The sequence below is a fragment of the Manacus candei genome, unplaced genomic scaffold (assembly GCF_025592945.1).
Source record: "Manacus candei isolate 608988 ecotype Guabito, Panama unplaced genomic scaffold, ASM2559294v1 h1tg000024l, whole genome shotgun sequence".
Taxonomy (NCBI): domain Eukaryota; kingdom Metazoa; phylum Chordata; class Aves; order Passeriformes; family Pipridae; genus Manacus; species Manacus candei.
In genome coordinates, this window is record NW_026138072.1 from 1,000,484 (window position 1) to 1,014,041 (window position 13,558).

The window sequence follows — 13,558 nt, forward strand, 5'->3', positions numbered from 1 at the left end:
ATATTATATAGCAAGTTTTATTGTAGCAATTGGACTGGTTTTCATGAGATTCTTGTCTCTGACCTGCTCTTGTGTTTACTTATTCACTAGATAACTGGAATTACAAACCTTCACAATCCACACTTTTTGACAGCCCAGGAAATGCAGACACTGCTGTTTTTCAGTGAACTCTCCCAGCCCTTTTTTTATGCTGGGATCAAGAGTTTAAAGAAGAGTCAGCAAAACCTGAGAAACAAACAACTGTGTCTAGGCAATGTCTGAAGGTAGCTCTGTTCTAGTAATGCAGGTCCCAATCTCCTTTTGCAGTGACTGTAGGCAGCTGCAGAGCTGTGATGTTGACATACCTTGGACTGCATTTTTCACATCAAGTTTTAGCACTATCAATTTTGAGACATGTTTGAATCTAAAAAAAAATGGTCATTGCAGAATTTGTAAAGCTTTACCATTACTATAAATGAGCAATACAGTAAGCAGCTATCACTACACTCAGTTTTCCTTACATTTTAAAGAAAGCTTGCCAAAAAGGTAGCCCACTTGTACTGTCCTCTTCAGAAATGTCTATATGGAGACTGCAGACTGAGTTTAGAGATAAACTTCCTTAAAGTCATGGTTAGAAAACAGTAGGTACCATATTACAGTGCGAAATCCTGATTTGCTGCTTACCCTGATTTTAGCATTTTGATTTCAGTAAAACGCAGTGATGATTGGGGATTTTTGCCAGCCTACATAAGTTTCAGTGAGTCGGAAGGGAGAAGGAATGTCCTTATTATCTGACACTTATTCCCACACCATCCAATTTATCCCCTTAGAAACTTAAAAAATAACTCTTAGTGTACCACAGGTTGCTAGATCAATGGCTTTACTCCTAATGGTAGCAATTGCAAGTCACTGTGCTACACTGCCCTTACTATCCTCACATAACATTCAGTTAAAAAACAACCCGAAGTTCCTAGTTTTCCCTTAGTTTCCCTTAATAATTAACTAATTAATAAGGAGGAAGCAGTGTCAGTGTTTACTTATCCTTTCTGGAGTATCTGTCAAGCTTGAAAAATACAAATCTTACTGAAGCTGGTTATCTTCAATTTGCATGTGGGACAGAGCTGCTGCTTGCTGCTTTATCTGCAGTCTGTCTGCCAAAGAATGCTACAGATCACATGAAAAGCTACTTCTGTCTGTGGATCTGCTGCTGCATTTGTACCAATTAGTACAATACAGACTATTGTACTAATAGTCTATACTCTGGTACAGACTGCAGACTTAGACTTTTCCCTATTTCTATTGTAACCAAACCTCAAGATTCCTGGATTCCAGCATGGCTTTTCATAGAATCATTAAGGTTGGAAAAGACTTCCTCTGACCAATCACCACCATGTCAATTAGAAAATAGCACTGAATACTATGTCCAGTCATTTCCTGAACACTTCCAGGGATGGAGTCCACCACCTCCCTCGGCAGTCCATTCTAATGTCTGACCACCGTTTCAATGAAGAAATTCTCCCAGATGTCCAACCTGAACCTTCCCTGGCACACCCTGAGGCCGTTTCCTCTCATCCTATTGCTAATTGCCTGGAAGAAGAGGCCAACCCCCACCTGGCTACAACCTGCTTTCAGATAGTTGTGAAGACCAATAAGGTCTTCCCTGAGCCTGCTTTTCGTCAGGCTAAACAACCCCAGCTTCTTCAGTTGCTCCTAGTATGACTTGTGCTCCAGACCCTTCACCAGCTCCATTGCTTCACCAGACGCGCTCCAGCACCTCAACATCCTTCATGGAGTGAGAGGCCCCAAACTGAACACAGGATTCCTGTAACCAGTGCCTAGCACAGGAGGTCAGTCACTTCCCTGGTCCTGCTGGCCACACTATTTCTGATACAGACCAGGATGTCACTGGCCTTCTGTGTCACCTGGGCACACTGATGGCTCATGTTCAGCTGGTGTAAACCAGGAACCCCAGGTCATTTCTGGCTTTCCAGCCACTCCTCCCCCAGCCTGTAGCATTGCCTGGGTTGTTGTTTTGCCTGAACTAAAAACTGCAGGTAGACTGTATTCATTGAACTATTGAAACCAAGATGCCTCCCAGACCTTGTGAACAATCCGAACAATACAGTAAAGGATGGAGTGTGTGTACTGATACCGTTATTTGAGGGATGAGCTGTCTTCACTGGAGTCTTCCAAATGAAGTACATGTTTTTATAGACAGACCTGCTGTAACAGCAGCAAGTTAGAAAAGCACAGTAGAGTTCTGGATTGCAGAAGTTCTGTGGAAGGCCTTGTCTAGAAATAGTATTTGGATTTCCAGCTACTCAAACAGGAAGCTTTCAATGATTTTCCACTTTAATTGAGTTGACAAATGTCGAAACCCACTTTGGTTTGGTAGCATATGAGGGACCTTTCAAACGCCACATGACACCTTACCCTGTATGACCTGTGACAAAACTTTTTGTTTAAACTGAAGTCTTAGCCTGACCCTTGTACCTCAAGTTCACCCCATCCAATACTTCTACCCATAATGACACTCGGTTTAAAAAAAGAATCTAAAGTTAGCCTTATGAACAAGAAGAGTCAGACTCTCAGAAATCATACAACCCAGCACTCATTTGTACACAAGTGTTGCTTACATGTTAGGACAAAACCAAGTTACGTTTAATGAAGGTACAATATTACATTTATATCCCCTTAATGGAGGTAGAAAGCCAGTGTTTTAATCTAATCCATTCAGATCAGAAATACTCATACCAGATACTGATTTATTGCTATTAGTGATAACCAAATTTGAGAGCTTATACTGTCAGCAAGGTAGCATGAATACAGTTGCAATCTCCAATGTTCAGAGTAAATCATGTCCACATCTGTAATAAGACAATAGCAGATTCTACCAAGAATCTGCTGCTTCTTGTAAACATTGTATTTGTGCAGATTTTTTTTAACTTTAATTTCTAAAGTCATGAAAGGCAAGGTTAGTAGCAGAAAACACATCCAGTTTCACATTCAGCAATATAAGAACCCTGCTCTTCAAGGACAACCAAAAACCTAGCAGCACATTTTCAAACAATATTACAAGTTTTTCTCAATTACCCACCCTTCAAAATCCCTTTCTCCCTAAAACCAAACAAAAAACAACAAAAAATCTGACACCAAAAATAAAGTGCAGTACCCAGAAAAATAAGTGTCAAGAAAATAGCCATGTTTGTTTCTTTGGGGGAAAAAAAAAAGGGAAATAAAGGAGTACTTGGCCTCAGTCTTAAAAGAACTATAATGTGTCCATCATTTTTGATTCTTCTTCATCTCTTTGTATCACAGAGTTCAGACTGCAGACATCTGTGTTTATGGAACCTTGTAGATCTCCTGTGTTCTGCAACAGATGAAAAATTGACAGCTTAATTCTCCACAGTTGTATATACAGAGAAAGAAAGAGTGAGTGAGAAACAGATTTTAGTTTAAGTAAACAGTTTGTGTTGTCCATGTTATGATGGGACAAATTTGCAATAGTAAGAAAATAAGCTCTGAAAAAATCATCAACCATCAGTGTGTCAAGAATTTTTAAAATTTGCTGGAATAGCTTGTGTTTGGTCTTAATATTTCTAGCACCTAACTGCACATTTACTTAAAATTCAGCTGTTTCATCTTACATGAGAGATAATTTAATCAAATTATTTGGAATAAGTACTTTCAATTGTGACACCTTCCCTAATACCTAATTTTTGACAATCCTTGAAGTTGCATCTTCATTCTAGAATGTGGCCATAACTAGAACTTTAAGAAAGACCTAAGTATGCTCAGTTTGCTTTTATCACAAAAAGAACTTTCCTTAAGCTTGACGTCTCTTGCCCAGAGAAGTTGTGGGGTCCCTGGAAGTGTTCAAGGCCAAGTTAGGTGGGACTTTGAGCAAAGTGGTCTAGTGGAAGGTGTCCCTGCCCACGGCAGGGGAGTTGGAACAAGATGAACTTTCAGGTCCCTTCCAACTCAAGCCACTCCATGATTGTGTGACTTACCAGAATGATCCCATGAATAGGACTCGTTATTTTACATTGCTTGTGGTAAAGACAGTGAATACAAAATGTAAAGGCACTGAACAAACATATGCTTTTGACCTTATGCTGATGCTTTCTGAATTCTAGCAAGTAAAAAGAAAGCCTGTATATGCCCTGTGTATTAATAATACTGCATGCTATATCCCAAGCACCAGCAGTTCCAGGAACAATCCTCTTTATATGTTGGAAAGGTACAGCTTCTCAAGACAAGACCTAATCTTACTTTAGTTAAATTAATTTCTAGAAATAATAAACCTACCTGTAAAAAAGATGTCCTCTCTCCTACACAACCAGGATTGACATTGAGATCATGTAGTAACATAGTTTGAAAGCCATGTGATTGTGACCAGATTCTCACTCTCGTCTTGAATGCCTCAAGTTCATTTTTAAAGGCCTCAAAATAGCCTTCACCTGTCTGCAAAGAGAATAATTAAATACGTGCACTTTAGTCAGATTTACTTTTGGGTTGCAAGCATGCACAGTGCTGAAAAAAACCAATGCAGTTATACTACCTTTTGGGGAATAACAACTGTGAACAACTCAAGAATAATGTTAGTCAATTCAAAACCACATTTCAGGTATTTCTTTTTAAGACAATCTCCAGCATTTATATGTAGAAGTAATTGATTTTATCTAAGGACATGTAAAATTAAATCTAATTTTAGCCTTTCATTTATTCCAATTCAGAAGGTACCCTTGGAATAACAGCTGCTTGTTGAAACCCTCTGATCAAAAGTAAAGCACAAGCTGACTCACATTTCAACTATGCCCCTTTAGGCAATACTAGATCCATCAGTCTCGAATAACTGAAGATAGTGCAGTCTACAGCAAACCACAGTTTCAGTTTTCCCATATTTCTGCCGCACAGCTCTGGATTGCTCTATTTCAGTAATGAGAAAGGGACACTATTTTGGGCCCCACTGTAAACTACATATAAAATGGAAAGTTGTGACAATACGTAAGTACACTTTGAAAACACAGTGTAATTAGTCAAAAATCAGTCCTTAAATTGGTCTGTGTTTGATGTTGTTACTTAGTTATTACTTGTTTATAATACCCCTATTGTCCCCCTGCTGCATCTTGCTTTCCACCTGGAACAAGCAAAATCCACTAAGCTTTCATTTTCAGAATTGGAATTACAATAAATGATTTTGTATAGAAAATAATTGCTAACAAAACACCTTCCCATAAGGTTAAGTCAGTCAACAAGTTATATAGCCTCATATGGTTAAGAAGAAACCTCTAAAACACTGATCCCTTGTCCAACATCAAGAGTTTCTCAAATCATTACCCAAGTTGACTTACTTTGGCTTTTTGGAAAAAGAGACGAAAACATCCTCTTGGATCCACATTGCAGCTTTTGGCAATTTCTATAATAAACTGCATTACAACTGCTTGGTGTGCTACTTGCTCCATCAGAGCTCTTTTCTGGAAAAAAAAAAGAAGTTGAATTTATCACTTAAAGAAGATTCCTGTGATTATATTTCCAAAATTGAGCATGATTTCCTTTTGTTCCAGTTCCTAAACAGATGTGAATTGATGCTTACAGAAGCAAGGGGACTTATAATTAGCTGTAACTAAACTTATATGTGACAATGCACTATCAACAAAGTAGTGAAGGAAAGAACAGTTAAAAAGCTGATCAAGTTGGTCACCTTTTTTACAGTGCAAGTGGGAAACCATATGCTTTCAAAGAATTTAAACATCTTCATACCTGTTCAGCTTCCAGATGAAAACACCACAACATGAGATATCTAGATGTTTCTTCGCATACAAGGTATGGGTGATCAGACAAAAACCTTTGACTATCATCCCATCTGCTCAGCATGCCTAATAAGAGAAATATAGATAAGACATTTGAAATGGATAAAAGATTTAATGCAGCAAGGGAGTTACTTGCATTGATACCCCAGTATATGTAACAACTTTGCAGTTCACTAACCTCAGAATGACAGCATGCAGCTAAATTTGGGGGATTTATACATAAATGCTGAAAATGCATAAATGCTGAAAAGAGCATTACCAGGAGGTATAATTAGACTTTGAAATACTAAAAGTAGATTATAACAGTCACGCATCTCTAGCATCACTGATAAGTTATTGTTAATCAGTTCTCATACACACTAAAGTGGTGTGGGTATCTGTTACATCTTCAAATAGCTTAAAAAGTTAATGGATAGAGATTTACTTTCAGTGATTCTGACAAACACAAATTCTTTAAATGTTCACAAATAAGAATGCAAAGAACAGAACTGGTAATACATCAAAAATGGAAGTAATGATTTGCTAGGTTTTTAGAAAAATTGAAATTAATTACACGAACAGCTTGATCTCAAAAAACAAAGCCACATCAGTATTGGATAGTTAATTAGAACTTTGAATTGCGGTATCATGATACTACCTTCATGTAACAAGCTGAGTTTAAAAATCAGAACTAAATACTTAGACCACTTAAAATTGTCCTTCAAGTATCACTGACAATCATTACTGGCAACAGGTACCAGATGTACAGCTTTACCCATCATCGTATCATCATAACTGGGCTAAAGATCATTCAGTGGTAATGACCTAAGCTCATCTTAATTCTAGCAAACAAATCCCTAAATAGAAAGCAACAGCTAATATTTCTTCCTGTTTTCAAGTTATTCTGTGTAAGTTCTTTATTGCTTGGAAGCCAGAGCAGGATTCAGAAACAGGACTCATGCACTAGTGAAGTCCAGACTGCCCCTTGGCACCACTTAACATGGAACAAGAGACTTCAAAAAGTGTTAATGTACTGTTGCTTTTACAATGTACTTATGTATTTCAAATTAAAATAACAACATGGCTTTGAATTTAGGAGGTACGAAAAAATGTATCATCCTCTTTAATAAGGTTGCTTCTGTCACAGTTTAATCTGATAAAGAGTACTTTTACACAACTCTCAACTAGGAAGCCTGCAAGGAAGCCTCTTTTTTTTCTTGTTGAAGTGCATGGCAGGGCAGATGTCTTCTGATTCCACTATCATTACACTGAGCAGTTAAGGTCCTTGAGAGAACCTGCACCTATTACTGCTGTTTGCATACTCTGACAGCATTGTGCCTCAACCTGGTACTTGCAAGGCTTGCTAAGGCTAACAGGGCTAGAAGCCTTTTCTTAAAAACAGCTTTTAAGAGCCTTAGAAGCCAAATAGCGTAGTAAAAACAAGTTTGTTGAAAGAATTCAATTTTGCCAACTCCATCCTGTTCTTGATTGTTCTGGAATTCCAAATATGGCTACACTATACTATAGTCTGAAACCAGCCTGTAACTAAGAATGGAAAGCACTTTAGAGAACCATCAAAATTACAGATTACTGAAAGATCAGCTTTGTGCTTAATTGCGTTCAATAATTATGACAGAGCTACAGTGACACCTAGTGGATAATTGAGTATAGCACACGTACTTTCAGTAGGTGTTTACAAACATGTCCATTAATCAGTCATTACCCTTGTAGCTTAACAGATGCCAGAAAAACATTTATTAAAAGGAGAGAGCTATGGACAATCCCACGCACTTTTATACACGACTTGTATTTCCATGAATGTCCCTGCCTTTTCCCACTGAACAGCAGAGAAAATTGCTAGAATTGTAGTTTTCATGGCTTGTCCTGGTTTCATCTGGTATTAATAATAATTGTAATGAAAAAGAGGGAAGACGGCAGGAGGGTGAGGGGGAGAGCAGAGGAGAGGGACAGAGAAGAGGGGTGAGGGGAGAAAAAGGGCGTGGGGGGACAGAGAGAGGGAATGAAAAAACTCAAGAGGAACACTTGACACTCAATATAGCTTCTCACCACCCCCTGACTGATGCCCATCTCATTCCTGAGCAATGATCGGATCCTCCCAGTCAACTCCCTCATTTATATCCTGGGCATGGTGTTCTGTGGTGTGGAACATTCCTTTAGCCAGTACAGGTCAGGTGTCCCAGCCATGCTCCCTCCCAGTTTCTCATGTACTTAACGTGCACCTGATGTCAGTGCATGAGACAATGAAAACTCCTTGATTTACAGTAAGAGCTACTGAGCAACAACCAAATCATCGTTATGCTATCAGCATTATTCTCATAATGAATCCAAAACACAGCACTGTATCAGCTACTGAAAAGAGTTTAATTCTGTTCCAACTGAAACCAGGACATCTTAAGCTCAGTTGAGTATTAATTTTTAATTATTTTTTCAATTGGAGTTCTTGTTGGTCACAGGAATTAACAAGTTTCTTCAATTAACACCTTGTTTCACTTTTAAATTATTATCTGTCTTGATAAAATAGAGCTGAACAGTCTTTATCCAGGTCTTTCATTTGTTAGCATTCATTCTATACAAGAAGGAGCAAACCAACATAAATACTGTAGGGACTGCAAAATGTTGGAAAAGCAGACTCACCAAAGTGTCTAATCTTTTGTTCATGTTTTTGCATAAGTGGTTCAGACACAGCTTCATCTTCTATTTCTTTTCTTTTTTGATTAATAAAACTCTGAGGAAGAGAAAAATTGTACTATCACAGAAACTCCAAACATACTGTTTAGTGATATAAAGGAATATTATATTTTAATATGCTACTATTTAAAGGGCTATGTTCTAATTTTAGAGTCACATCATATTTCAGAAGGTTTTCTTTTAGAATATGCATTACCTCATAACAGAGTTTTAAAGTCTCATTATAGTCTCTGAGAAACTTCTGTCCTCAGATGGAAACTTACTGATGTGTCAGTGATAAGAACCATGTACACTGCATCCTGGATGCAGCTAAATCAGTGAAATTAGGAGATGTGCTAGCTGTTTAAATTAAATTGTTAAATCAAAGCAGAGATTCTACTATAAAAAAACTTTGTGCTAAATAATCTGTATTATAGTATTCAGTATTAGAAGCAAACTAAGTTTCACATTTTGGGTTGGCTGAGACAATTAAAGATCAGAGTTTCACTCCTCCCTGCCACAGACAGGGACATTTGTCTTCCACTGGATCAGGTTGCTCAAAGACCCATCCAATCTGAACTCTGTTGCTTCCAGGGATGGGGCATCCACAGCTTCCCTGGGCAACCTCTTCCCACGTCTCACCACACTAATAATAAAAAACTTTCTTCCTTATATCCAATATAAATCTACTGTCTTTCAGTTTAAAGCCATTGCCCCTTGTCCTATCACAACAGGGTGTGATGAAAAGGTCTCTCTCCATCTAAGGCTCCCTGAAGTATTGAAAGACCACAATAAGGTAAATAAGGGCTCTCCAGCAGTCTTCTCTTCTTCAGGCTGAACAACCCCAACTCTTTCAGCCTGTCCTCATAGGAGAGGTGCTTCAGCGCTCTGATTATCTTTGCAGCCCTCCTCTGGACCTGCTCTAACAGATCTATGTCTTTCTTGTACTGGGGAACCCAGAGCTGGACATAGCACTTTGGGGGATCTCACAGAGGCAGAGCAGAGAGGCAGATAAATGACATCTGTAATCTTTCCCTTGGCCACTGCTGTAGTCACTCCATCATAGAAGGCCACTCGGTTGGTTAAGGCAGGACTTGCCCTTTGTGAATCCATGTCCCAAATCATCTCCCTGTCCTCCATGTACCTTAGCATAGATTCTAGGAGGATCTGTTTCATGATATTCACAGGCAAAAAGATGAGGGACATACTCCATTTTTGTGCTGTACTAGACACAGAATACACTCAGAGACTAGTAACAACCAGAATGAACAAAAGAGCCTAAGACTTTTTTTCCATGCACACCAATATGGGTCATACCTTATTAAATACTTCCTTACTAACAGGATCTGCGTTCCATAAATTCTGTCTTTCCCTCTGGTTCAGTGCTTCTTCTTTCCTTCTCCACTCTTCCTCTCTCCATCTCAACTCTGCCGCTTCTGTCCTCGCTTGAGCAGACTCTTGATCGCAGGATTCTGAATTATGCAATGCTAAGCTACCAAATTTTTGCTGGGCTTCTGCTAGGTTCCACGTGCATTCTACAGAGTGCTTGACAAACTCTCTTTCTTTTTGGCAGGCTAATTCAATCCCCTGGCTGTATGTCTGTGAGGAAAATCAGACATGCTATTTATGGAGGGAAAATTGTCTGTTTACAGTTTGTATAGAAGCAGACTGGCCTAAATCCCAAAGTTAATAGTAATGCACCTGGAAGGCACCTTAGATATGCAGCATTATATCAGCAAGAGTAATGAAGCATGGCATTGCACAGCTGTGTTTTGTACAAAAATATTTCCAATTCAAGCCACCTTAACTTTGTTAAGGGTATTTGCAAAATCCTGGATCATGTACTGCTATCAGTTAAAGTCTCCAGACTGTAAAAATACTTTTGACACAGCTGAACCCCTCTGGCTATCTTTAGGCTGCAACATTAGCAGCAGCCAAGTGTGACAATACTCTGAATATACACTTCTGAGAAGAAAGTATCATTCTGGTGATGTCAGATCACAACAGTAAAGTAACTGCTGCTGCCTGCATTCCCGTATGGATTAGTACTAAACAGATGGCCAATATCTTCTTCCCTTGAACCGACACTGAAAGTGGAATTTAAGTTACAGAGTGGCTGAGGCCCAGCACAAACATATGCTCCTTTTGGTCAAATTTGTTGAGGAGGTTATCACTCATAGCTGGGAGAGAAAAATGTCGTCTTAAGCAACTCTGCTTATATTACTTCCAGGAGTGTGCTGGGAATTCACGCTCAGTAATTTAAGAAATTATCCTCTACAGCATATGCCATGCCTTTTCCACCAAAAGTGAAAAAGAAAGCATCCATATGCATTAGTTCCTCAGCGTTCCAGTGCCATGTTATGAAATCTGCACTGCTGATAACCTCTGGCAGGGGCACGCGAAGGACAAGCTGAAAAAAGATTATCTGAAGGAAACTTTAGTGCAGGTACATCAAAGTTCTTGTCCCAGCTTTGTTTCAGAATTACAGTATCCTTACTTCTGCAATAACAAGAAGAAAATCCCACTCTTTGCAAAAGTAACGTAATGACAGCTTCTTGCGAGAACACACAGAATTCCCAAGAACGTGTTTATAAATCGCCGACTTGCCCTGGCCAACAGCGAAACACACTGCCTATGTGTCTTCTCTTCAGGCACAGGGATGCTGGGATGACTCCAGCCCAGCTCCTTGCACATCGATTGCCCAGGTGGAACCGCTACCCAGGGCCGGCGGCAGACGCCAGACTCTCCCCCCCCGTCCCCGCCGGGCGCCGGGCGGGCCCTCCCGCAGCGCCCGCCCCGCCCGCGCGGTGCCCGCGTCCCCCCGCCGCTCCCCCGCAGGGCCGAGGCGCCCGCGGCCCCGCCAGCCCCGCGCGGGGGAGCACGGCTGTACCTGCACCTCCGGCAGACGCTGGTGGCAGGCGGGAGCCTGCGCCCGCTCCTCGCCCTCCTCCTCCGGGGCGCTGCCGTCCCGGGAGCGCGGCAGCCACAGCGCCATGCCCGGTGCCGTCCCGGCGGCGCCACCGCCTCGCCGGAACTGGGGCAGCGACACTTCCGCCGAGCGGGGCGGGGCCGGAGCGCCGGGCGGGCCCGGGGGCGGGGCGGGACGGGACGGCCCGGGGGCTGTGCCCGCCGCTGCTCCCCCTGTGCCCGCCGCTGCTCCCCCTGTGCCCGCCGCTGCCCCCACAGCGGCCCTGCCCGTTGTCCTGCACGTGTGTCTGCTCCTGGCCCTCTCCTTGTCCTTGCCCCTGCCCCTGCCATCCGTGCCGCTGCGCATCCCTACCCCTAATGCTGCTCCTGTCCCTGCCCCCTCCACTGTTCCCGTTCCTGCCTCTGCCTCTGTCCCTGTCGCTGCTCCAGCGCCGCCCCTGCCCTTTTCCTGCAGTTGCCTCTGTACCTGTCTCTGCCACTGCCCCCGTCCTGTCCCCTCCCCTGCCCCTGCCTCTTCCGTGCCGGTGGAGGGCCGGTCACCTCCTTGCAGGCACGGCACTGGCAAACTACTCGTGTATGTGTGTCTATTTGTGTATATATGTATTTGTGTATATCAGTGCTAAGAGCTCCTGGGGTGCTGTGTGGTTGTCAATAACTTGGATCTCGTCTGGGAATGGAAGTTAGCTGAAAGTGAGGCCATACCTTTGCAGTGGTAATACACCCGTGAAATTAAAATGTGCTCTAGTTGTAGCCCTAATTTCTCGCCCATAAGTTGGTTATTTAGCTCTTCCTCCAAACAGGAGGCAGTGAGCGGTTCTTTGGAGCCGTAGGTATAAACTCTGCTAGCAAGTTTGTGCAAGGAAAAGGTTAGGTTAAATGGAGGGGAGGGGGGAAGCTTCTTGCCGCGGGACGATTATTTAACAAAGGGATTACTGCTGTGGTGTAAATGGATAATACTTATATATTGGTCATAACAAGTCTCCTTATGGGATATAAGAACAAAAATAGTGGATTTCACTCAATCATTTCTTTGTGGGAATCAAATGTTTTTCTGTGTATAATGCTAAGGTCTATGAAATCAGTCCCTCTTACATGGGATGATAAAAGTAAAAAATATAAAATGAGAGAACTTCCAAGAATAGATGTAAATCTAGCACCGTTTTGAGATTATCAGTAATAAAGCCAAAGTCCAATGAGTCCCTTCTGAGATAGGGTCCCGCAGACTTGGACTGATGCATATGTGTAAGACTGGACTAAGGAATACCATGTGAATGCTCTTTTTCTTTCCTAAGTCTACATTTCTTGGTGTGTTTCAGGCTAAGAAACATGATGTTTTTCTCAGTTTTTGCATTTTGGATCAACGCAAAGAGACAGAATTAATTCCCTCCTCCTGTTTTCCTTCTCTTGACTCGAGATTTGCTTTGAAAAAGTGATTTTCATTTGTTGGGTGCCTTGGGCTAGAAACTGATGTCTCAAGCCTTGTACAAGCTGTAATCAATTCCATAATCTTATTTTTCTTTACAACTGATAGGTTATTCTTGTTTCACATGTATCTTGACATAATAAGATGCAGTATTTGGCCCGTTCCTGGAACTGAATTTAACATTTCTTTAAGATTTTATGGTCTGGAGCTTTGATAGAAGTGGTGATGAAAGATCATCTCTCAGATGGACAGTTCACATGACAACATTGTATATGATAGTAATTGAATTTATTTTGATTCACACATGATTGTTCTGTGATACCTCAATTCTAATATGGCTATCATCTATTCAAGATTTTTTTCTCTACGGCAGATATGTGATGCAAATGAAGATCCAAATAAATGATACCAGTTCTAATACCTAGAACTGGTGAGAAAAGGACTCTTCAGTGTTTTTCCTGCACTTTACTGTATATTATTGTATGTTATTTGTGTTTGAAGATTGTTTTTTAAAAAGTGGTGTAAGACAGAATGGCTATGTCTACTGAGATAGTGAATCTGAAAAATCGGTCCGAGAAACTGCTCAGAGACTTTTTACCTTTAAGCAGCAAGGTATTTGTTTATTCAGTGTTGGGAGCAAGCCAGCTCGCACTGACAAACTTGCTGGACTTGTAAGTGCAAAACTAAGCCATTTTATACACTTTAGATACATGGTTACATCATTTATTATACATATTAATAAGTAGGC

At 41.0% G+C, this 13,558-nt stretch overlaps 1 protein-coding gene and 1 long non-coding RNA gene across 2 annotated transcripts; one reads left to right on the plus strand and one right to left on the minus strand.

Moving 5' to 3' along the window:
* Window positions 1–3,160: 3,160 nt before the first annotated feature.
* Window positions 3,161–11,512, minus strand: CDC37L1 (cell division cycle 37 like 1, HSP90 cochaperone). Its single transcript, XM_051788448.1, has 7 exons — window positions 11,350–11,512; window positions 9,777–10,058; window positions 8,427–8,517; window positions 5,743–5,858; window positions 5,334–5,456; window positions 4,288–4,443; window positions 3,161–3,349 (listed from the first exon to the last, which is right to left on the minus strand). The coding sequence occupies exons 1-7, from the start codon at window positions 11,452–11,454 to the stop codon at window positions 3,248–3,250; spliced, it is 975 nt and encodes a 324-aa protein (XP_051644408.1). The 5' UTR covers window positions 11,455–11,512; the 3' UTR covers window positions 3,161–3,247.
* A 73-nt stretch (window positions 11,513–11,585) lies between these two features.
* Window positions 11,586–13,218, plus strand: LOC127471503 (uncharacterized). The gene is made up of 3 exons (XR_007904675.1): window positions 11,586–12,099; window positions 12,704–12,816; window positions 13,184–13,218. It is a non-coding gene; the product is annotated as an uncharacterized LOC127471503 (long non-coding RNA).
* The last annotated feature ends 340 nt before the right edge of the window (window positions 13,219–13,558 follow it).